The 25,400-nt window shown below is 43.0% G+C and overlaps 2 protein-coding genes across 7 annotated transcripts in view; one reads left to right on the forward strand and one right to left on the reverse strand.

Moving 5' to 3' along the window:
* The window catches only part of ACACA (acetyl-CoA carboxylase alpha), a 276,125-nt gene extending 254,829 nt beyond the window's left edge, over positions 1-21,296 (reverse strand). The window contains exon 1 of the mRNA XM_043902905.1: positions 20,740-21,296. Coding sequence (XP_043758840.1) covers positions 20,740-20,777 — 38 coding nt within the window. The 5' untranslated portion in view covers positions 20,778-21,296. The remainder of the gene's footprint in view (positions 1-20,739) is intronic.
* A 60-nt stretch (positions 21,297-21,356) lies between these two features.
* Positions 21,357-25,400, forward strand: part of TADA2A (transcriptional adaptor 2A) — a 45,418-nt gene continuing 41,374 nt past the window's right edge. For 3 of the 6 annotated variants that reach the window (XM_043902952.1, XM_043902957.1, XM_043902956.1), the window contains exons 1-2: positions 21,408-21,456; positions 24,087-24,239. In XM_043902952.1, the coding sequence (XP_043758887.1) occupies positions 24,215-24,239 (25 nt within the window). In that variant the 5' untranslated portion in view covers positions 21,408-21,456; positions 24,087-24,214. Of the gene's footprint in view, positions 21,519-24,086; positions 24,240-25,400 lie in introns of all 6 variants that reach the window. The other 3 variants (XM_043902954.1, XM_043902955.1, XM_043902953.1) reach the window with 3 other exon arrangements.

The raw sequence follows: 25,400 nt of genomic DNA on the forward strand, positions 1-25,400 counted from the left end.
AGATCTCTGTAGTGGTGGTTTAGTCACTAAGTCATGTTGACTCAGGTCTCTGCCTCTTCTCAAACACAGTGAGATTGTTCGGGCTGGATTCCAGGAATGAAGAAGAATTCCGGTGCATCTGGGATCCAAAATAGCTGCACATCCAGGGCCCTTTCCACTCAAGGCAAATAAGTCAAGCAAAGGGTGGCTGGGCTGTTTGCTAGGAGGTTACAGATTCCAAAAACTAGCTTCTCATACATAAGTGCACCTTGGTGATACTTTCTCAGTGTAAGCACAATAACTTTTCCTAAGATTAATGGGTAACAAAGAGGCAAAATGATGTGTCCTTGGAATTTTATGGGGTTCTGTACTAAGCCATCTCTTTGTTGGTCCATAAAGAAATACCTATTTGTGTCCTTTATTTTTCATATTTGATTTCAATCCACAGGTTGGACAAGATGCTCCCAGTTCATCAAGTCCCAAGAAAGCTGTAGAGATCACCGTGGTTCACCAGACATACTTCTGAAAAGTTCTGCTCTGCCTCACATGTTGGAAGAAGGATAGTACGCTGTCTTCTCCCTACTATTAAATCAATATGGGCAGATTCTTGCCAATTTTACCCTCCTATCTTCAGCAGGAACATTACGATCAGACAGCAATGCCAGGTCAGTGAGGAGAAAGCCCGGACTTACAGTCAGAGTTACTCTAATGTCTTTGCTACTGACTCAGCCACAAGCCTTTGAAATTCACTTGGAACTCAAACAAAAAATGGGTATTTTTTCATCTCATCAAATGAAAACAACAGGTCTTCCCTCTAAGCGCTATATGAATGGACACATTGCTCTCTCTGACAAAAGGTTTAAACACAATCTCCGAGGAACTGAGCAGAGCAGCCCCCGGTGTGGCAGAGTGACCTCAGCTGACCTCACTTGCCCCGGCTCTCAGCCAGCTGAGGGTGGGGCTCCTGTTTTCCCTCCGGCATTCACTGGGCTTTAAACCTCTGCCCCAGCTCTCCACAGGCTGGGGAAGGGAACGTGACCCCGAGCATTCCAAAGGGCCTCCTCATGACTCATCCCCAAGGGCATACAAATAGGACTCAGACAAGATCTCTCGATAATGCAGAATTCCTGATGTGGAATTATACTCTACCATCAGGGTGAGCTGCAGACATTCACAAGCAATCCAGAGCAATGCAATTATGATGTTCTTTCTCACAGAGGCATGGCTCAGAGTCAAGCCTGACCTCACTAAGAGTTTAGTGAGAAAGTGAAAAGGCTGATTTTTTAAAAAATAAATACTTAACGCAACATTTATTGTATTTCTTACCTGTTGTATCTTCCTTTCCCTTACTTCAGCTAAGAGATAGTTCAAGAAAGGCTCAGTTTATATGGAACGTCCCTGGTGCTCCAGTGGTTAAGAATCCACCTTCCAATGCAGGGGACGCCGGTTCAATCCTTGGCTGAGGAACTAAGTAAGATTCTACATGCCTCAGGGCAACTAAGCCTGTGTCCCAAAACCAGGGAGCCCGCCACACCACAACTACTGAGCCTGATCTCTGAGTCCAGGAGCCACAACTTGAGACAAGCTGTGTGCCATGCCAAAGAGCATGTGTGCCTCAATGTAGCCAAAATAAAAAGGCTCAGTTTATAGAATTTACTATGAAATTCGATTTTCACTTATACATTGTAATTTAAGTATTCATGAAACTCACAACTGTGGGCTACAGTGCGTATGAGTTTTGACAATAAAACGCAACATAAACAATCTATTTTGTACAGCAAAGGATATTCTATTTATTTTACCATTAAAAATTGTTCTATTCAAGAGATTTTCTAAAAAACTGTCACCTAACGTATCAATACTTTCAATGTTAAGATAGCTGTGTATTACCTAACAATGAATTTTTGCAATGACTAACCTTACAAATTCAAAATTACAAAAGTCAAATTCGTGCTCTAAAAACTGCATTTTGGTAAATGCTTTTTTTATGATGGTACAAGACAGCTGACCTTAAAACAGAGTTTAGGTGAAAAGAGAACTGGCAGAAGGGATAAGAAGGGTGTTGTCCTGCTTCTTTTCCTTTTTTTTTTTCTTTTTATTTTACTATTTTTTAAATATTTTTTTGAGTTTTATTTTTCGGCTGCACTGTGCAGTGTGTGGGATCTTAGTTCCCCAACTAGAGATCGAACCCATGCACCCAGCAGTGGAAGCATGGAGCCTTAACCACTGGACAACCAGGGAAGTCCCCTACTATTTATTTTTTTGTCCTGCTTCTTTTCAAGAGTCTGAAACCATTCCATTTCATTTTGGTGAAATGTACCTGCACCTAGGTAAATTTTTCTTAGTTCTTTGGTAAAAATAAAAAATAAAAACACATACAAATCATATCCTTCTTTTTTCACTTCCAGTACTGTCCAAAAAGGTATAGTATCTAGCCTTAAGCCCTGATCTGATACTCAAGCTGAGCCTTGAAGAGATGGAACCAAGCTGGGAAGACGCTAGTTTTCAAGGAAGCCCTAGAGATCCTGTGCTTGTCTGCTCAGCCACGTCTGATTCTTTGTGACCTTCTGGATTGTAGCCCGCCAGGCTCCTCTGTCCATGGGGATTCTCCAGGCAGGAATATTGGCGTGAAAAATTAAAAAAGAATACTGGAAGAAATACATTTCCTCCTCCAGGGGATCTTTCCGATTCAGGGTTTAAACCTGCACTCCCCTGTATCTCCAGCACTGCAGGCAGATTATTTACCACTGGGGCCATTGGGGGAAGCCCAGAGATCCTGCAGATGCCCTAAAGTTCCATAGAGCATTCTCTGAAAATACTCTGGGAGAGAGGATAGGGCACAGGGGCTGGCATTGGAATAGATGAGTATTGCCCTCCACTGGTGCACATCACCACCTCCAGTTTATCCTGCCATCTGTGGCTCAGTCTAACCAGGAAGTAGGGTGGGGGAAGAAGCTTGCTCCTTCCCAAGACCACTGGGGAGGATGATCAAAAGCATTCCATGCTTCAAGCTTTTGGTCGAGGGCTGATGCCTACAGTCTTCTCCACCTTCCCAGGCTTATCCACCACAGAAAGTGCTTTCATCCAGAAACAGGTGATAAAACTTGCAGCAAAGTCTATGCTCATTAGCTCTTCTGTTGGAATATAATGTAGGCAACATGTATAGTGACTTTTCTTTAGAGAGATTCACTGATGGAATCAAAATTGTTTACACTGCTTTGGGGACTTGTTTCCCCAGACAAAGAAAGGTCCCTCTGAAGATTTTCTTTTTTTTTTTCCTCTGAGGATTTTCTGACTGCCTAATCAGTTACCAATTTTCAGTCTCCTATTCTCTTACCACTGGGGATCTTTGAAAACCAAAAGATAGGGGAGAGAGAGGAAGGGAAGGGAGAATACTCAGGCGGACCTTGGGATGTGACCTGTATTCTGCAGATCGCTTCACAGTGGGGCACAAGTCTTCCTTGTCACCACGACAGGCTTGGCTATAAACGCAACTTGATAAAATGCCATTTCTATGGGGAGCCAATTACTCCTCTGGAAGTGACTATTACTACCATATTTCCAGTTAGTACAAGTGTTGTGTTTTTTTCAAGTCATAGGCTAGACAGGCCTTAAAGTCATTCCACCTTTTTTAAGAATCTGAGTCATCCCAATGTTTTTTTGTTTGTTTGTTTTTACTTTTTGGCTATGCTGGGTCTTAGTTGAGGCATGTGGCCTCTTTAGTTGTGGCATGTGGGATCTAGTTTCCTGACTGGGGATCAAACCTGGGCCCCTTGCATTGGGAATGCAGAATCAGCCACTAGACCACCGGGGAAACCCCTCAGCACTTTTTGATAAGCCTAATGATGGCAGTTGCTTCTGGCAGAGAAAACACATTCACAGACATCTCCAATTTAACTTTTGCTGCCACTGCTAAAGGACGTCAAGTAAATAGTTGTATTTCTGCATGTGTGCATGACTTTATTCAATATAAGCACTTAAAATATACAATTGTATACCTTGGTTTTTCCATTTCTTCATTTATAAAGATATACCTGTGATTTCAAAAATCAGTGATCTAGGAATCTTTGGACCTCTGACAGGCCTGAGCAGGCCACTAGCACTCCTCTTTCTCTGCACCCCAAGGCTAGTCCAAGGGGTTACTTATCAGAGAGGGACATAAGGGGGTTCTAGCCCTGTACATTTCCCCCCCTCCCAAGACCTTTCTCTTATTTTGGAAACTTCTTAAGCACAGTCCAGTAGATTCTGATCTAAAGCACTTTTCTTAGGTCATGCCCCAAACTAGCCATTTTCCAGGACTTCCTTGGTGGTTCAGTGGTTGAGACTCTGAGATGCCACTGTAAGGGGCATAGGTTCAACCCCTGGCTGGGGAACTAAGATCCTACATGTTGTGCAGCGTGGTGCCCCCCAAATAATAAATCTGTTTAAAAAAAAATCTACAAAACTAGCCATTTTCCAAGGAAGAGTTGCTATTAATATATGCACCTTTTTTCTTGGCCACACCACGTGGCATGTCAGATCTTGGTTCCCCAACCAGGTATGGAACCATGTCCCCTGCAGTGGAAGCGCTGAGTCTTAACCACTGAGCCGCCAGAGTAGTCCCCGCTGTATGGACTCATGACTAATGGCCAGAAACCCTTCTTTGTTTTGACCTGTTCAGGTTGATGGTCTCATGGTTCCTCCTCCCGGACACTCCTCTCCTGCCTCCATCCTTCCCCTGCATTCTCAGAGAGGATTCCTTTCCAAGGTCACACCATGGCCATCGTGCTGCCTTGGGCTGCTCTTTATCCTTTGATGCACACTTCCCAGTTCTTCTATTTGAAGCCTATTGTGTTTGTATTAACTTGTTGCTCTTTTTGTTTAGTCACTAAGTCCGACTCTTCTGCAACCCTAAGCACTGTACCCAGCCAGGCTTCTCTGCCCATGGGATTCTCCAGGCAAGAATACTGGAGTGGGTAGCCATTTCCTTCTCCAGGGGATCTTCTCAACCCAGGGATCGAACCCTCATCTCCTGCATTGCCAGGAGGATTTTTACCACTGAGCCACCTGGGAAACCCCGTGTTAACTTGTGTGTCTCTGTATTACCTCGTATCCGACAAAGCACCATGATCATAGTACACATTCAAAGAAATTGTTGACAAAGCCACACCACTAAATGGATAGCTGAGGGTAGCATAACTGACTTTTTATTAATAGAAGAAAATGAGGTAACCTTTACTTTTACATCAAAGTTGCTATTGGTCACCAGATGGATGCAAACCAACGAGGGCCCAACCTGCAATTGTTGGTTTAACACTTGAATTCATCTTTCTAGACTTACAATCTTTTTAAAAAAAATATATATATATATATATTCTTTAAAATATTTATTTTTATTCATTTATTTGGCTGTGCCGGGTCTTAGTTGCAGCACATGGGATCTTTAGTTGTGGCATGTGAACTCTTAGTTTCAGCATGTGGGATCTAGTTCCCTGACCAGGGATTGAACCTGGGTCCCCTGTACTGGGAGCATGGAGTCTTAGTCGCCAGAACACCAGGAAATTTCCTAGACTCACAGTCTTTTATCTCATGCTCCTTTGTCTCTTTATATCTTTCTTTCCCTGCTCCTTCTTCCAGCACTTTTCTTTTTCCTTTTCTGTGTCACCTAATATTAAAAGTTTCTCTTAATCTGCACTGCTAGGGAATTTGATTCCATGTCTATAGTACATGAGTTTCAGTCTCCAGAAGACTTTTCACAGGCTGACCCTCCCTTACATGCTATACCTTGGTCTGTACTACCCACTCCAGTATTCTTGCCTGGAGAATTCCATGGACAGAGGAGCCTGGTGAGCTTCAGTCTGTGGGGTTGCTGAGTTCGACATGACTGAGCGACTAACACAACACAACACACACACACACTTTCACCAGACTCATAAATTTGTGCCATCCAGTGGTTCAAGTTGCTAATATCATCCTCTGAAAAAAGCAGTGTGTATAAATGATTATACAACCTCAGATATGCAAATGATACCACTCTAATGGCAGAAAGTGAAGAGGATCTAAAAGCCTCTTGATGAGGGTGAAAGAGGGGAGTGAAAAATCTGGCTTAAAACTGAACATTCAAAAAACTAAGATCATAGTATCCAATCCCATTACTTCAATACAAACAGAGGGGAAAAAGCAGAAACAGTGACAGATTTTGTTTTCCTGGGCTCCAAAATCACTGCGGATGGTGACCACAGCCATGAAATTTTAAAAGTCACTTGCTCCTTGTAAGAAAAGCTATGACAAACCTAGACAGCATGTTAAAAAGCAGAGACATCACTTTGCAGACAAAGACCCATATAGTCAAAGCTATGGTTTTTCCAGTAGTCATGTATGGATGTTAGTTCCACTTCCTCCCTAATTTGGAAATCTCAGACTTAAAAATTTTTGCCAATGGATGACTGTAGTCTCTTTATTATTGCTCCTATGTGCATCTGTCTGCTTAACAGTGAGGTTGAGCATCTTTCTATATATTTACTTGCCCTCAGGTTTTCTCTTGCTTGCTTATATCCTCTCCTTTTTCTTCTGTTGTGTTGTTGTTTTTTTTAATTGAGTCATAGAAGTCCTGTATTTCTGGCTATATTTTGGGATACTAATCCTCTGTCTGTGAAACATGGCATAATCAAAAGTCCATTTCTAATTTAAAACAATCCTCCATGCAGAGTTACACATATTAATAAATAAATACGTGTCAGGCTCTGGAGCTCTGGGAATCCCATCTGGCTCCAAGATTCTGTTTTCATTTTTACTTCTGCATTTAAAAAGCTATTGGTTTGCAGCAACATGGATGACCTAGACATTGTCATACTGAGTGAATGAAGTCAGACAGAGAGAGGGAAATATCAGGTCATGTGACATCCTTTATATGTGGAATCTAAAGAAATGAAACAAATGAACTTATTTACAAAGCAGAAACAAGCTCACAGACTTAGATAACAGACTTACAGTTACTAGGGGGAAGGATGGGAGGAAGGGATAGTTAGGGAGTTTGGGATGGACGTGTGCACATTGCTATATTTAAAATGGATAACCAACAAGAACCTCCTGTGTAGCACAGGGAAGTCTGCTCAATGTTCTGTGGCAGCCCGGATGGGAGGGGAGTTTGGGAGAGAGTGGATACATGTGTATGTGTGGCTGAGTCCCTTCGCCGTCCACCTGAAACCATCGCAACAGTGTTAACCAGCTATACTCCAATATAAAACACATTTTTTAATTAAAAATTTTTTTTAAAAGCTATTGATGCTTATGTTTTGAAATCCCACAAAACTGAACATATTCCTTGGAAGGACCTCAAGAATGCCCACCTTGAAGGACTCTGCTTTGCCAGCACATCTGTGACAAAATAAGGCAGCTGGATCGTCAGCCTGCCTCAACTCTATTCAGTTCTTCACAGCATGCAGAGAAAAGGGCAGCTCTCAAAAAACTACTAGTATCTGCCATTGTCTTATTCTGAAATTAAACCAGCTAAGTAACACACAGGTTCAATTCCAGAGTGATTTATTCAGATATTGCTTTCCGAGGCATTTATAATGACTCCATAGTATTGAAAAGAAATGCAACCTGTAGCAATATCTAAACTCCTGGGCCTATTTCACACTAAAAAGCACTGAGCTCCCAAAGTGAGCCATAAAGCACCTTTGCCTAATGTTTTTATTTGTCTAAGCATGGGGAAGATGAGCTATGACAGAATAGACAGCCCATGTGCCAAAGCAACATCACATTAGAGAATTCTCTCTGGCCTTCTCTCTGTTGTGGAATCACCACTGTTTACCCTTTCAGCTCTCTTCTTCTGATCTAAAAGAAAATCACCTGCGTCTCATACCTATACTTCCCATGAAATCACTCCAATGTGCTTGTTCTTCCTAGTGGATTAATTTTAAGACTTTTACCTCTAACAGAGAGCTTCCCAGGTGGTTCTAGTGGTAAAGAATCCGCCTGCCAATGCAAGAGACACAGGTTCCACCCCTGGGTTGAGAAGATTCCTTGCAGTAGAAAATAGTACCCCACTCTGGTATTCCCTGGAAAATTCCATGGGCAGAGGAGGCTGGCAGGCTACAGTCCATGGGGCCTCAAAGAGTCGGGTATGACTGAGTGACTGAGCACATCTCTCACTGAAGATAATAATAATAGGTAACACACAATACACATCTACTATGTAAGAATAAAAGCTGGTCTTCTGCTAAAGTAACACTAGGGAACAGGTGGACTAGGGAGCACCTCCCGGGTCTGAACCACCACAGCCTTTCAGAGGCCACTCTCACCTGTCTCTTCAACTTTAACATAGTTAAAGTCTGGTTCCCCATCCAGCAGCCAGAGTAAACAATCTGCAATGCAAATTAGATCTTTGGTCTTCAGCTAAAAACATCCAGGGACTTTCCACTGATCTCAGGATAAAACTCCAAATCCTTAACATTGTTGACTGCCCATGTTAATCAACCAAGCCACAATAAGAAAGATTACATTTTAAGAGACTGTCAAGGCCATCCATTGTCCAGTCTGCCCCCTTGTCCAGTCTCATCTCCCCTCACTCATTCCTTTACTCCAGCTTCAGCCACAGTGGACTAGTTGCCTTCTTCCTTCCCTTAGGATCCCCACTGTCCCCTCTGCCTAGAACACTGTTTCCACTCCCTCATCTCACCTTCCCCTTCTTTACTATTTGCCTATTGAACACCTACTCAAATTTCAGACACTGGCTTGATTGTTCAGCGGCTAAGTCGTGTCTGACTCTCTGCAACCCCATGGACTGCAGCATGCCAGGTTTCCCCGTTCTCCACTGTCTCCAAGAGTTTGCTCAAACTAGTGATGCCATCCAACAATCTCATCCTCTGTTGCCCCCTTCTCCTTCTACCCTCAATCTTTCCCAGCATCAGGGTCTTTTCCAATGAGTCGGCTCTTCACATCAGGTGGCCAAAGTACTGGATCTTCAGCTTCAGCATCGGTCCTTCCAATGACTATTCAGGGTTGATTTCCTTCAGGATTGACTGGTTTGATCTCCTTGCAGTCCAAGGGGCTCTCAAGAGTCTTCTCCAACACCACAGTTCAAAAGCATCAATTTTTCAGCACTCAGGCTTCCTTATGGTCCAACTCTCACATCCATACATGACTACTGGAAAAACCATGGCTTTGACTAGATGGACCTTTGTTAGCAAGGTGACGTCTCTGCTTTTTAAAACACTGTCTAGGTTTGTCATAGCTCTTCTGCCAAGGAGCAAGCATCTTTTAATTTCATGGATAGATGGAATCTCGTTAATAGAGTCCCCCTTGGGACTTCCCTGGTGATCCAGTTGTTAGGACTCCACGCTTTCACTGCAGTTCAATCTCTGGTCGAGATACTAAGATTCAAAATACTAAGATTCAAAAGTTTTGCAATGCAGCCAAAAAAAAAAAAAAAAAAATAGAGCCCTCCTTGATCTCCCAAACTCCACCCGGTTCTCCTAATATCTGCCCCCCTCCTGCTTTTTGGGGGGCTGTGCAGGCCATAGCTGCGACATGCAGGATCTTATCATTGCAGCGTGTGGGATCTAGCTTCCTGACCTGGAACTGAACGTGCCCCCTGCATTGGGAGCACAGAGTCTTAGCCACTGAATCACCAGTTCCCCATTTCCTTCATAGTATGCATCTGTTTGTAATGATGTATTTCTGTGGCATTTGATTGACATCTCTCTTACAGAAGTAAGCTACACTGAGGACCAAGACCAGGTCTGTCTTGCTTGCATTTACCTTCTAGCCTTAGGCCTAGGGCTGTGTCTAACACTTAGAGGGGCTTAGTAAATATTAATAACTGCCCTTAATGGAAGAAGAGACACATGGGAATTGAATGGTTTCTCTCCCCTGAATCTCTTTATTTCAAGGATCCCAGATACCAGAAATTTAGAATCCCAATCTCCCCTGTGTCCTTCCTTCTATCACCATGAGTCACTAGTCTGGCCTTCATCTCACTTAAACCTCTGAAGTAGCTACAATTATTACCTGCATTTTATAGAAAACTGATGATCTGAGACTTGCCCAAGGTCACAGAGCCAGTAAGTGGAGACAGCTGGGATTCCAATATAAGTCATTGACCTTAATCTCTATGCTCTTAATCACAATACATAAGCCCCGTCTATTTATATCTTCATTGATATTTCTCTTGGGTGGCTGATCTCTTATCTATTTCCTTATATTAGGGGGATTATTCTTTATGATATGAGTTGCAAACATTCTTTTCCATCTTCTATATATGTTTTGACATTGCTTTAAAGTGTTATGTCGCTCTGCAGAAATTTTGAGTGTTGTGCGGTTAAATTATTAACCTCTCCTTTTATGCCTTCTGCATTCTGGGTCATAGTTAGAAAGATTTTCCTTCCCCACAGTAAGTTATAAAGGAATTTTCTCATATTTTCTTTTACAGTTTTAAATTTTTATTTAAATATTTAATCCATTTGGAGTTTATCCTGGTGTGAAATAGAGAAACTGACATTTATTTTTACCCCCGATGGTTGTCCAATTGTCTACGCCATTTATTGAGTAGTCCATCTTTAGCATATACTAATTCCTGTGTGTATTTTGGTTTACTTCTAGACTTTCCTCTTCCACTAGTATGAGAGTCTATTCACATGCTGGAATAATTGGTAGTTTTTCTTTTTGTTCCAGTGGGCACGTTTTAACATTTATCTTTGACTTCTCTGTGGTACTTGGCATCATTGACTAATCCACTTTGAAGTATTCTCAGTGCTATATTGTTAGATTACTGAGTAGGCATATAAACATGTACTTAGGGCACTAGCAGATCAAGGGCAATGAAATAAACACAGTGAGGATAATCAAAGAGGTCACCATAGAAAAATCAGAACTTTGTTGGACTTCCCTTACACCTATTTTATAGCTTATACTATTTTAAAATATTTGTTTCTTTATTTATTAGCTGTGCCTGGTCTTAGTTGTGGCATTTGGGATTTTTACCTGTGTCACGTGGGATCTAGTTCCCTGATCAGGGATCAAACGTGGGCCCCTGCATTGGGAGCACAGAGTCTTAGCCACTGGACCACCAGGGAAGTCCCTAAAGCTTATACATTTTTTTTTACAGATTTATTTATTTAGGCCATGTCACGTGGCTTGCAGGATCTGTTTCCTGACCAGGGATTGAACTCTGGGCCATGGCGGTGAAAGCACTGTGTCCTAACCACTGGACCGCCAGGGAACTCTCAATATTTTAATTTTAAATTACATGGGAAGCACTATATTTTCAGTTATTTAGAGCCTACATGGTCTTTTTAAAATTAATAATTAACTAATTAATTTGACTGGGTTGGGTCTTAGTTGTGTCATGTGGGATCTTTCATGGCAGTGCATGGACTTTATAGTTGCGGCTTGGCCTTAGTTGCCCCGAGGCATGTGGGGTCTAAGTTCCCTAACTAGGGATCAAATCCATGTCCCCTTCATTGCAAGGGGGATTCTTAACCACTGGACCACCAGGGAAGTCCCTAGAGCCTAGAGGGTCTTAATGCTCTTCTGACTGCCTCCCACTGCCCATCTTTACTATCACTCCTCTCTCTTCAATCTACTTCTCCCTTTCTAGACTATGGGCTCTTCCTCTGTGTCTTTCCTGTCACTGTCATTCAAGTTTCTACTCTTCACCTTTCTTTTCTCTTTTTCTATTCAGTGAGCTCAGACAATCTCATCCTCTCCCATGACTTCGAAATCCCCAAATCTGTGCTGATTTCCGAATCGGTGTCTCTGACCCAGATCTCTCCTTTAGCTTCTTATTTTTAATTTATTTTTGGTTGCACTGGGTCTTCGTTCCTGTGCGTGGGCTTTCGCAAATTGCAGCGGGCGGGGACTACATGCTAGCTGCAGTCACGGATTTCTCACTGCAGTGGCTTCTCCCGCTGCGGAGCGCAGGCTCTCGGCACAAGGGCTTCAGCAGTTGCAGCCTGTGGGCTCTGGGGCACTGGCACAGTAGTTGTGGCACATAGGCTTAGTTGCTCTGAGGCTTGAGGACTCTTTCCGGACCAGGGATTGAACCCACGTTCCCTGTACTGGGAGACGGACACTTAACCTCTGGACTACCAGGGAAGTCCTCTCGTTTAACTTCTGAATCTGCCTACTGAACATCACCTGTACAGCCTGCAAACGCCTCAAACTCAGAGTCTACAGAACAAACCTGCCCTTCCCCCTTTGTGTCTGCTTGCCCTGTGGTCCCTCTCTTGATGAGCAGTGCCATCATCTACCCAGTGACTCAAGCTGGACATTTGAGAGTCATCTTTAACCCTACCAACTTACTTACGCCTCCCCACCCCACACTATTATTATTAATTATTACTGTTTTAGACACAACACTCGACCTGTAGGATTTTAGTTTCCCAACCAGGGATCAGACTTGGGCCCATGGGAGCTGAGAGCACAAAGACCTAGTCACGGAACCACCATGCAATTCCCCTCAGTTACTTCTTAAACACCTTAAATCCATTTACTTTTCCTCATCCCCATTCCAACCATGTTAGTTCAAGTCCTCATCATCTCTTACTTGGACTTCTGAAATTCCTGGTCTTTCCTTTTGCCACCTTTTAGTCCATATCACTGCCAGAGAGCTAGCTCTAAAACCAGACTAGTTATTACCACTCCCCAACTCAAAATACCCTATTGGCTCACCACAGCCTCTGGAGCAAGACCCGAAGCCTGCTCTGGTCTGACCCCTGTCTACCTTGCGACTTCACAGTCAATAGCTCTCCTTTCTTGCTCTCTGTACTCCAGTCACAGACCAAACTGATCGTGCTATCTCATGCTTCTTTGGATAATCTGATCTGTTTGGAATTTCCTTCCCATTCTTCTCTAAGACTTAACTCATCACTTCCCAGACACCTAGCCCTTAATTCTCCCTAGGATTGGCCGATCTCTTCTTGGAGCCCTCAGGGTACTAGCATATCACTGTTACAGCACATATTACTTTGTGTTGTAACTATCTGCTGCCCATCTCTCCACTGGACACCGAGCTTCTTTTCGAGGGCAGAGCCTGTTTTATTGTGTGTGTGTGTGTGTGTGTGTTTAGTCGCTCAGTCACTCTTCTGCAACTCCAAGGACTGTAGTCCACCAGGCTCCTCTGTCCATGGGCTTCTCCAGGCAAGAATACTGGAGTGGGTTGCCATGCCCTCCTCCAGGGGATCTTTCCCACCCAGGGATCAAATCTGTGTCTCTTAAGTCTCCTGCATTGGTAGCTGGGTTCTTTATCACTAGCGCCACCTGGGAGGCATATATATATATATATATATATAAAGCTTAAAATTTGTTGGCTAAGACTCTCTTCCTTGAATGGACAGAAGAAAATCAGCTTCAACAGGTTCCAGTTCTTCCATTATTAACTAATCCCTCCCTCTTGAAGGCTGACTTCTTCTCCCTTTGGACGTATGTACATATTCCATATTTCTAAAGAGCCATTCTTTCCTAAAAAAAAAAAAATAGACATATCTCTGCTGGGATGCATCACCTTCTGAGCTTGTATAAAGTCTAGAGGCTGGTAACAGAAGTCTGAACCACTACTACGCTGCCTGCTTCCATTCTCTGAGCATCAATTTCTGCACCACTGAAAATGGGAGTAACAACACCTCACTTAAGAGATTTTTAAGGACTGAAATGAGAAAGCATATACAAAGAACCTTGCACTGTGTGTGTGCTAAGTCGTGTCTGACTCCTTATGACCCCACAGACTGTAGCCCATCAGGCTCCTCTGTTCATGGAATTTTCCAGGCAAGAATCCTGGAATGGGTTGCCATTTCCTACTCCAGGGGATCTTCCTGACCCGGGGATTGAACTCACATCTCTTGGGTCTCCTGCATTGGCAGGCAGGTTCTTTACCACTAGGGCCACCAGAGAAGCCCACAAAGAACCTTGCAAAGTAGCTATTTTTAGTGTCAGGTCGGGACACAATACTGCTGTGTCATTTTGAAGAGTATGTGTGTTTGAGCGCATGATTTAACAGTAAAGTGCTTCAGGGGAAACTGCTGTCCTTGGCATGATTATAGATGCCAGAAAATTAATAAAGTGAGCAAACACTAAAAGACGTGTTTGGCTGCATAAAAACAACTGGTTAGATCATTTATGTAAACAGCTTAACATTTAAGGTTTAATTATCACGCAGCACAATAACAATTATATGTATCATTAAATATGCATCAGATTAACCTTGTGAGTTTTATTTGATTACAGTAGTACTCTCTAGAACATTTTTATAGTTAATTGCTTATAATGCATAAGTCTGTTCACTATTTACATCAATTAAATGAGACAGAGCTCCTGAGTGTGTCCTACATTTGAGGTAAGCCTGGATTGTCTATCCTTGATTGCAACTATACATTTGCCCTATGACCTGCAAAATAACGTACACCTTCTTTACTTTTGTATAGTGAAGAAGATGCTAAAGAAGAAGGCAGCGAGACTTCCTTGGTGGTCCAGTGGTTAAGAATCCACCTGCCAAAGCAGGGGACACAGGTTCGACCCCTGGTCCAGGAAGATTCCATATGCCTCGGGGCAACTAAGCCCATGCACAACAACTATGGAGCCTTTACTCTAGAGCCTGAGAGCCGCAACTACTCAGCCTAGGTGACACAACTATTGAAGCCTGCGAGCTCTAGAGCTCATGCTCTGCAACCAAAGAAGCCACCACAACTAGAAGAAGCCAGCACACCGCAACTAGAGAGTAGCCCCTGCTCTCCACAAGTAGAGAAAGCCTATGTGCAACAACAAAGACTCAGTGCAGCCAAAGCAAATGAATAATAACTTTTAAAAAAGGGCTTCCCTGATAGCTCAATTGGTAAAGAATCTGCCTGTAATGCAGGAGACCCTGGTTTGATTCCTGGGTTGGGAAGATCTGCTATTCTTGGGCTTCCCTTGTGGCTCAGCTGGTAAAGAATCTGCCTGCAATGCAGGAGACCTGGGTTGGATCCCTAGGTTGGGCAGCTCCCCTGGAGAAGGGAAAGGCTTAAAAAAGTCAAACTCATCACTAAATTGTTTTAAAAGAAAAAGAAGCAGGCAGCAAAAGAAAATTCTGTTTAATTGCTCAGTGTTTAAGAAACCTACAGGTTTCCAGTAGATAGTTCTTTGATTCAAATAACAAAAATATTCCAATGTTGACCACTAGCCAACATAGCCTAAAATAATTTCTAAGCAAGTCCCAAGGTCATACAATGGAGCACTTTTGGAATTAAAATTAAAACCACAATTATAATTTATTTGACCCCCACCATGAAATAGGTACTATACATACACCATCTTATCCTCATAAAAGTCTTATAAATTAGGTATTATTTTCTTTTTATGTATGAGGAGAAAAGAGGCACAGAAAGGTAATAATTTGCCTAAATGCTTGAAGATTGTCAAAGGTGGAACAGGATTCAAATTCAGGAAAGGCTTCTTTTCCTAAAGCCTTCTTTCAAACTACATACCTTTTCAATTATATTAATTGGTTTCTAACAATTCATGTTTCAAACATTTACCTGTTTGTTGCAAAAGAGTACAGACTGCCTGTCATCAAATTACACAGAACACTTTAGGAGTCTGTTTGGAAAGCCAAAAGTCGGAGGCCTTGTCCATCAGGCTGAAAGGCATGCAGCTAGGCTGCCTAGTAGGCATTTAAAATTTTCCAGGTAAACAGGAGTCATTCAGCAATAAGACATTCCTGATTCACCTAACTTTTTAGATCCTACCCCAGACCTGCTGTTCCAAGAGACAGACATCCTATGCGTTGCAGAGATCAAAAAGAAGACAGGGAGGGAACTGCCTGCCAGTCCAAGGCTTAGGACTTGGCACTCTCACTGCCAGGGCCCTGGTTCCATCCCTGACAGGAGAACTAAGATCCCACAAGTTACACAGTGTGGCCAAAAATTAAAACATCAGTGAGGTGAGGAAGAGGCAGAAGAGATGGGTAGCAAAGGGCTAGATTCATGAAAATCAGCCTTAATGACCCTGGGATTATGAAAATCCTAAAACTTGCTAACTTTTTAGCTTGAATAGCCAGAGGGAGTTTATTAATTACATTTGGACAGACCTGATTTTAATTCTGGCTGTACTACCTAGGAAATGAATGACTTAGGGTAAGAGGTTTTACCTCTCTGCGCCTCACTTTTCCTTATCTGAAGAATGGGTTGCAATAGGGTCCTTTAGCAGAACTTGTTCCTTCTTGTTCACTTTTGAGATCTCTGCATGAGTGCTAAGCCACTTCAGTCATGTCTGACTCTGTGTGACCCTATGGACTGTAGCCCACCAGGCTCCTCTGCCCATGGGATTCTCCAGGCAAGAATACTGGAGTGGGTTTGCCACGCCCTTCTCCAGGGCATCTTCTCAACCCAGGGATCAAAACTACGTCTCTTATGTCTCCTGCATTGGCAGGCAGATTCTTTACCACTAGCGCCACTTGGAAACTTTAGGGAGTCCTTACTTATGCAGAAGCACCCCAGATACACTGCTGTGTAGAGAAACAACTATATATAGACCTTATATTTCTTTAAGTAGATTAGCAAAAGTACTTCAATCTTTCCTCGGCAGAATGGTCATGGATGAGGGTGATCAAGTAAGAAGAGCAGTCTAGCAACTGAACCTAAATCAGGGACACGGAGAATACACTGGTGGTGGCGAGGTGGGAGTGGGGAGGAAAAGGGTGAGAGTGGGAGTTTGGGATTAGCAGATGCAAATTCGTATATATGGGATGGATAAGTAACAAGGTCCTTCTGTAGAGCAGAGAGAACTATATTCAATACTCTGTGATAAAATGTAATAGAAAAGAATATGAAAAAGAATGTATTTATGTATATATATGTGTAACTGAGTCACTTTCTTGTACAGCAGTAATTAATACTGTAATTTAACTATACTTCAATAAAAGTAAATTTAAAAAAAAAAAGGGACTTCCCCAGTGGTCCAATGGTTAAGAATCCGCCTGTCAAGGCAAGGGATGCAGGTTCAATCCCTGGTCCTGGTAGATCCCACATGCTGTGAAACAAGCCCGTGTGCCGCAGCTATTGAAGCCCTTGAGCCCTAGAGCCTGTACTCCGCAACCACAGAAGTCACCGCAGTGAGAAGCCTGTGCACTGCAACAAACAGAATCCTCCACTCTCTGCAGCTACAGAAAACCCACCCAAAGCAACCAAGACCCAGCGCAGCCACAAAGAAATAAATAATTTAAAAATCAATTAATTTAAAAAAACCAAAAAAAGCAATCTAGGAACCTTCTAGAAGGAATACTATTATTCCCTAACTCCTTTGACTAGGGTGGCCACAAAAGGAGAAAGATATGGAGGGACGGAGCAAATGAAAACAAGAGGATTGAAACACTCCTGAATGGAAGGGGCAGCAACAGAGGCCGAAGAGGCTGGACCAGCCCTGAGCTGGGCCGTGGCGGAGTCAGTTTTTTTTTGTTGTTGTTGTTCAGTTGTGAAGTCGTGTCCAACTCTTTGTGACCCCATGGACTGCAGCACGCTAGGCTCCTAGTGTGTGGACTCAAAGAGCTGAGCGCTAAGGAGCTGCAATCCCTGGGCTCAGGCCTTTGGTGGAGTGGAGCCGTCTCTACTGAGTGCATGACAGGAAACTCCTTGTCTTTAAGAGACCTTGTATTTGGCACAGAGCTCTGCTCCCAGAACTAAATCTCTGGCTAATTTACATTGACCAGGGTTATCTGAGTTTAAAGGGAAGGAAGTTGAAATGGGGAAAGCATGGCTAGATTTTCAGATGTTCTGTTTTTATCTATTTGTATAGCACAGTACAAACAGCCACCTAAGATACAGGAAAAATAAATAAAAGAGGAGATCAAGTTTCCAGTCTTTCAGCACTCACGACAAGGTAACTAGAAATGACAGATCATCATTTTCGTAGGGAGGAAGGCTCAGAAACTGCACTTCGGATTCTAACCACTGTGATTAAGTGGAGGGAGAGGAGTTTTCGGCAGATTTTGGACTCAATCGATGGTAGCCACGTTACAGAGCCTGATGGGAGGATGGAATTTTCCTTGTTGGGATTTGAGTTCAAAAGTCAACCTCCTCAGTTAGTGAAGAATGGAAGGGCTTGGAGAAGGTGCTATTAGTCTGTCCTGAAGGTCACTCTTTAAAAATATTAGTTCAACAGGGACTGGTCTTAATATTGTTAATGTAACTTTCTGTCTTCAAGAGGACAAGAGTTGTTTTTTTCAGGTTCGTTGGCAGACAATGCTTAGTGAGGGGGCAACAAGGTACTGAGCTCTCTCTCCCAGGACAGGTTAAACAGACGGTGCACTGGGACGCATGTAAGAGGGGTACTAGATCCAGACTTGGGGAGGTCAGAAGAGATGTACCTGAGGAAGTGAAGTCTAAGTTGAAGTGAAGGTACCTTAGCAAAGGAAACTTGGAAGTAGTGCCTAGGGGCAAAAGGAGGTACTTCTACCTGGTGGGAGAATGAAGAGTAAGATGGGGGCAAAAATGACAAAGAAAGAGAAAGACATTGGACCCTGAAGGGTCTTCTTCAAAGAGTGACCATATAATTTACTGTACAAACAGAGACACTTCTAAGAGTGAAATGCAACCTCACTAATTATACGGGGACAATAGGTTTAAACCAGGACTGTTCCGAGCAAATAGGGACTTATCACCCTACTCAGACAGAGGTCATGTTCAGGTGCCTGGCCCTCTGGTGAAAGCATAAACTAGACATTTCCTCTTTTTACCTTACACAATCTTTCTTTTGCCTGAGGACTTCACACATGCCTTTGCTTTTACCTGCTCATTTTGCAAATATTTGTCCAGGAGGTTCTTCTGGGTACTGAGCTTACAAAGAAAACCTATATCCAAAGAAACAGTTCTAATACAGTTAAACCACTTTAGCCCTGGTCTCTCCTCTTAGCTTCAAACTTATTTATATCATTTCCATATGCAGGTTGCAAAGCAGATCTGAAACAGAATCTTTCATTTCTCCTCTAAATTTGTGTTCCTCATGTTATAACTGATGCCACTGCAATGCTGAAGGCAGAAACTGAGAAAAGCACTGCTTTCATCCCTGTTATCCTTCCCCTCACTATGCATTTTTAATTTCTCCACATCTTTCTTAAGCACAATGACTAAATTGGGGCTTAGAATTCTAATGGGGGCCTAACATCAATTGAAGAGGAAGGGTAATTTCCAGGTGCTTGAATGCTGTGTTTCTAATGAATAGATCCCTGCATCATGTGGGACTGTTTATCCACAACAGTACAACACTGATGACTCATATTCAGTTTGTTGACAATGATGACGTCCAGATCTGGATATACGCCCTAGCCAGTATCAAAAACTTTCAGTTTAGGAGAAAAAAACATGAAGATAAGTCCTAAATGTTTGATGCCAGTTTCTGTTTGTGGAGGTGAGAGTGGTTGTAAAGATGTTGGTGAAACACCAGTACACTGTTAAAAATGGATGATTGAAAGGGCAATTTTAATGCTTCTACTATCTATTTGCCACATAACTGCCAGTGATTCTTTTTAAAACAAATCTGATAAACAATCCGCCTGCAACGTAGGAGACCTGGATTCAATCCCTGGGTTGGGAAGATCCCCTGGAGAAGGGAAAGGTTACCCACTGCAGTATTCTGCCCTAGAGAATCCCAAGAGGTCGCAAGGACTCAGACGGGACTGAGCAACTTTCATTTTCACTAATCCAAGGCTGCAATTAAAACAAATTCGATGATTCCTTTGTTCTCAACCCTTCCATGGTATTCTGTCACATTCTAATAAAATCCAAAGTCCAACGGTGGCTTACCAGATACATGATCTGTCTTCTGCCTATTTCACAATTTCTTTCTCTAATTTCTAGCTTCTTCTCCAACATGCCAAGCAATCTGGGCTATTTTAATTGCCATTTCTTTTCTCCTAGAACAGTTTCTCTCTAGAAATCCACACAGCTACCTCCCTCATTAATTATTAGATTTCAGCTTGTGATGTAGAGGCCTTTCTTGTTTGCCCCATCTAATACAGCATCATCCCATCACTCTTATCCCTTTGTCTTGATTTTTTAAAAAACCTGCCACATTATTGGGCATTAGCTATTACACAGTAATATAGTTTATGTGTTGCTTATTGTCAATCTCCCCCATTATTATATGAGGCAGAAATTTTTATTCACTGCTGAATTCCCAGCATGTACAACAGTGTCTTCTCATTAAATATTTGATTAATGAATGAATAAACAGATTTTCAGGATACAACATATGTAAAACTATTCTATATTTATTGACATGAAGCATATCATGTCAATAATGATATGTCAAAAAATATCTAAAACAGTGTATAGCAAAATGTTAAATTACATGGGGGAAGCTGGTTTTCACATTATTTTTGCTCATGCAAATATTCTTTTTTTTTTTTTAGAATGAACTTGTATGACTCAGATACTAAAAAAAAAAAAAAGAATAAAGAGGCCACGCTGGCAGAAAGTGTAAATGAATTCTATAAGAGGTTCGGCAAATTTATGAATGAAAGACTTAAACAGATGTAGTAGCATAATGGTTAAGCCCAGCAACTGTTTGAATCCCCTTTCCATACGTGATCTAGCATGTGATCCCAAGTTATTCACAAGGCAGCTTCTAAAGGTTTTCAGCTGGAAAATGGGGATGGTAACAATGAGCGTCTACCCCACAAGGTTGTTTCTGAAGATTAAATGAGACCATGTTTGCAACCTCCTTTGTACAATACCTGGCATGCACTAAATACCCAACAAATGGCAGCTATTACAATAATTAGTAGTAGTAACAAGAGATGTCGGGACATACCTAGCCCTCAAGATTGACATCAGAATGGACCACCACATCCTCTCATCATCGCGCCTCAATCTGGGCCCCTGAAGCCCAAAGAGGGGATGGTTCTTTCCAAAGATGATAATTTCGACGTTCCAGGAGCATCTGAATCAAACGTACCCAGTGTACCCTTAAACCATTCAGGCAGTCTGATTAATCCACGAGCGGCACTGCAAGACCCGGCTTCGAGAGGCCACCCCCGCTCGCCGTCCTTGGGCCCAGGCGCTTAGCCTCGATCTCCTTCGAGGCTGTAACAAGGGTGGGAGTGGGAATGTCAGAAAACACAAAAGCGGGGCAGTACTGGCCCGCTCCGGCTCAGCGCACTTTGGAGCAGATAAAACGGCGGCACCAGCCACCGGCCGGCCTGCGGCGACCAGCAACACGCCCTCGGGAAAGGGTAATTACTGGTCCCACTCAGAACTCGGGCAAGCGGCTCAGAGTCCCAGCCTCTCAGGCCTCTCTGCAAGAGGCCGCGGCGGGGGCGCGGCGAGAGCCCGGGAGCGGGGCCGAGCCAGGGGTGGTGGCAGGCGCGCCACCCGCGACGGGGCTTCGACGGCCGGGGCGGGGCCTGGGCGGAGGCGGCGGGCGCGCGGCCCGCCCGCGCCTGCGCTGCCCGCGGGGAGCGCGCACGCAAAGCTCGGGCGCGCGCACGGCTGGCGTTTCCTCGGCGCGGAGGAGGGGGGACGCGCTGAGGTGAGGCACGAGGCGCTGCGGGGCGGTTGGCCGCGGGCCGTGAGTCCCACTCGCGGGACGAGGTGGGAGGCAGGGACTACGAGGGGCGGCCAGGTTGCGGGAGGGCTGCGGGCTGCGGGCCCTGGCGGCTTCGGGGGCGAGAGGGCAGGCGGGCGGGCGTGAGGCGCGGGCCACGCGGCGCGATGGGGGAGGGCGACACGGACCGGGACTGAGGCCTGGGGCCGCGCCCCGCCTCGAGCCCGGCGCGCCCCGCCCCCTGAACGGCCCGCTGGGTCTCCGCCTCGGCATTCCTGTCGCTGCTGTGGTGGAGTGCGAAATCCCGTTCTCAACAAAGGGCTGACGTGACCCCTTGTTTTCAGATAGGCCTTCCAAGTAGATATTTTGTGTGTATAGAGCTGAGGTCGTCTGAGTCTCCAGTAAAATGACGCCCGAGGTCATATAGTTAATGGGGACCAAGTGAGGCTTCGAATCTTGTCTGCGAATCTCTTCCAAGCCTGCCCCTGTCCTCAGTACCACACCGAGGAGGAAAGGCTCTTCACGCCCCTTTCCTCCTCCTCCCAGTAACTACTTGAACTTTGGCAAATGTTAACTTGGAGGTAGCATCCACCCTTTCATGGATGTTAGCGTCAGTAATGTCTCCAGTGAGAAGAACGGAGTGGAGAAAGAATATTCTGCTTACTGCAATCTTGTGCTTACAACATGGAGCATTTATGAGGCTATGTACCTCCTTTAGTTCCCCATCTCTATTAATCTCTGTTGAAGTGACGCTGCTGTTAACTAACTGTAAGACATTGTGCGAATAATCTTTCAGGGCTTCTTTCCCTCCTTGAAAAAGTTCCATGCCAAAAAAAAAAAAAACCACGAAGAAGTTCCATGCCTCAGAAGATTGTAAGGATTCACAGATAATCCACACACAGTGGTGCCACAGTGTCTAGCTTATGAGAAAACTTCAATAAATGTTCGCTGTTTGTGGCCCAGACGGTAAAGTACCTGCAGTGCAGGAGATCCGGGTTCAGTCCCTGGGTGGGGAAGGTCCCGTGGAAGGGAATGGCAACCCACTCCAGTATTCCTGCCTGGAAAATCCCATGGACAGAGGAACCTGATGGGCTACAGGCCATGGGGCCGCAGAGTAGGACATGACTGAGCAACTGCCATTATTTTGTTACTGAGTGCATAATACCTCTTACTGAACTCGTGTTTCTTCAAACTCATTTTTTCGGATTTGGAGCAGAGGGAGAACTACTCCGACTCATCCTGAAGGAGACAAGTTCATTGACAGCGTTATCTGAGCGTTGTATACACTTAATGATGACTTATTCTAAGCTAAAACTGTCAGGTGAAAAAAGTCACTGTCGGAGAACTAAAGATAAACTAACCTTTTTGTAGAACTAATATTTATTTGTCCATTGTTGTTGTTTAGTTACTCAGTCGTGGCAGACTCGAACCCATATCTCTGACATTAGCAGGCAGATTCTTTACCATTGAGCCACCTGAGAAGCCCTCATTTGTCCATTACATTTGTGTTTATTGAATTCTTTCTGCTTGGCACTATGTACCAAGTACTTGAAGACAAACAAATTTGTATTTGATGTGGTCCCTGCTTTCGTTAGTTTAGGAGTGGGAAAAATATGCATTCAGAAGTAATTCTCACAAAGAAGAATGTAAACAATGCTGAAGAAAAGAGAGAGAGAAAGAGATAAAAGGCTATGGGAGATTAGAAAGGGGGGATTTTTTTTAGCTTAGGGTGAGATAGGAGTTCATTTATGTCTTCAAAAAGGTGACTTGGTATATTGTACATACCTACTTCCCTAGAAGTCCAATGGCTAAGACTCTGCGCTCCCAATACAGGGAGCCCAGGTTCGATCCCTAGTCAGGGATCTAGATCCTGCAGGCCTCAACTAAGACCTAACACAATCAAATAAATAAATATAGGGGGGAAAAAGTTCGTTCAAATAATAAATTATAGTGAACAAAATGTATGTTGTAATAGATTGGATTCCTAACTTTTCTAGTAATAGAAGTTCATTCAGATTAAAGTATTATTGGAAAGATAGAGAAATGAGAAAAAAGAAAAAAAGCTTAAACAGTTAGGCCACCCTTGGGGATGGCCTCAAAGAGCCAGATCTCATGGACCAGATTCTTTGGCTAGTGAATGACTGAGCTCCAACTACCCTCTGTCCTTGTGTATCTTACTCAATATTCAGGTTTCTGTAAGACCAGATTGGATTGCTTTAGCTGCTGTGGAGGTGGAGGATAGAGTATTGTGATACACAGTCCCACCAAAGCCTTATGAGATGTGGGAGAGTCAGTTTTCCAAAGGATGGAGGGCTAAGGAGAGAAGTGATGCCAGGCAGAGAAAATCAGTTGTTGTTTATTAGAACTGTGTAGCCTTTATAGAGGACTGAGTATGGGCTAGGCACTATGGTATATTATTTATGTGGCTTTTGATATTTACCCTCAACAGCTCTAGGAGGTAGATATGATTGTAGCATATTCGTTTTACAGAGGAGGAAACGAGCTTATAGAGATAAAATAATTTGCTTAGCCTTAACAAAACTAGGATGTGTACAATTGAGTACATTGCGTTATTTTCTCTTTATCTTGTCCCTTTGAATTATTTCCTTATCCAGGTGCCACTTCTGTTTCTTCACAGGGAGTGGTCATCAGCTTTGGTGTATGTGTTGGCAGGTTCTGAAATCTCCCTGAAGCAACTCAGATTAAAGAAGATCAAAGCAGCAGAGTCTTTGCCAACTGGAGAATGGACCGATTGGGTTCCTTTAGCAGTAAGTACTGTGGGAACAAGTCCCAGGTTAATATTCACAGTAAACTAAAGTGGAAGTTGATCAAAGAAGAAAAATAAGTACTTTGAAGTTAAACAGAGCCATTTGAATATGATCCTAAAAGAATAAGAATATCAAATCAAAATAAAATCAACCAATACTACTGATTGCCCACTGAACACTTGACACAAACATATCACCCTAGGTCTTATAAGAAAACTAAGCTCAGATGGACCATGCATAGTATGATTAACCCATAGTTCAACTGAAAAAAGCAGTTGGAATTTAGCTTTAGAACCAATAATATATTTCAGGTGCTTTGGTAAGAAATAATGTCAATGGTGGAATAAAGGAAATGCTCCTGCCCTCTGTTTTTAGCAGAACTTGTATTCTCAGAGTAAGCTACAGTGTAATAATAGTGCAGAGAACTATGGAGTATGTTTGAAATAAATCCAGGCAGCCATAACTGTGGAGGAAAAAAAATATTACTTTTTCTCTGATTCTGAAGATAAGAGATTTGGCAGAAATAGAAATACACTGTTAGATGTTAGTAGCGTCCCAATGAGACGAATTAGAGAGGCACATTTGGAGTGTAGACTCTTAAGCGATTTCTTAAGGGGAAATCTAATTTGCTTACTCATCACACTCCCTATATAAATTTAGGACAGAGTGGAGTTTTCAGGCACATCTAGTTTAAATCTCATTTTATATACAAAGAAAACCTAAATGAATTATCCCCATGCTGGGAGTGTAACCTGAAACCAGTCTACCTTTTAAAAATAATTTTTAAATTTTTAAAATAATTTGTAAACTAAACTTTAAAAATTTGATTTGGTAATAATTTCAAACTCAAAGGAAAGTTGGAAGGATAGTACAAAGAATCCCCATACACCTTTTGTAAACCTTTTACCTTATTTGCATATATTATCTCTATAAATACATACATTTACTTATGTAAATATGTGTATATAAGTAGACACACTCCATTTTTTTCCCCAGAATCATTTGAGGCTAAGGGACATACGTCATGGCCTTTACCCTCAATTAGTTTAGTGTTTATTTCTTAAGACTAGAGATATTCTGTTCTAACCTCAGTAGAGTTACCAACTTTTGTAAGATAACGTTGATAAAATATTTTTCTCTAACCCACCATCTGTATTCCAG

The sequence above is a fragment of the Cervus elaphus genome, chromosome 5, assembly GCF_910594005.1.
Source record: "Cervus elaphus chromosome 5, mCerEla1.1, whole genome shotgun sequence".
Lineage (NCBI taxonomy): Eukaryota > Metazoa > Chordata > Mammalia > Artiodactyla > Cervidae > Cervus > Cervus elaphus.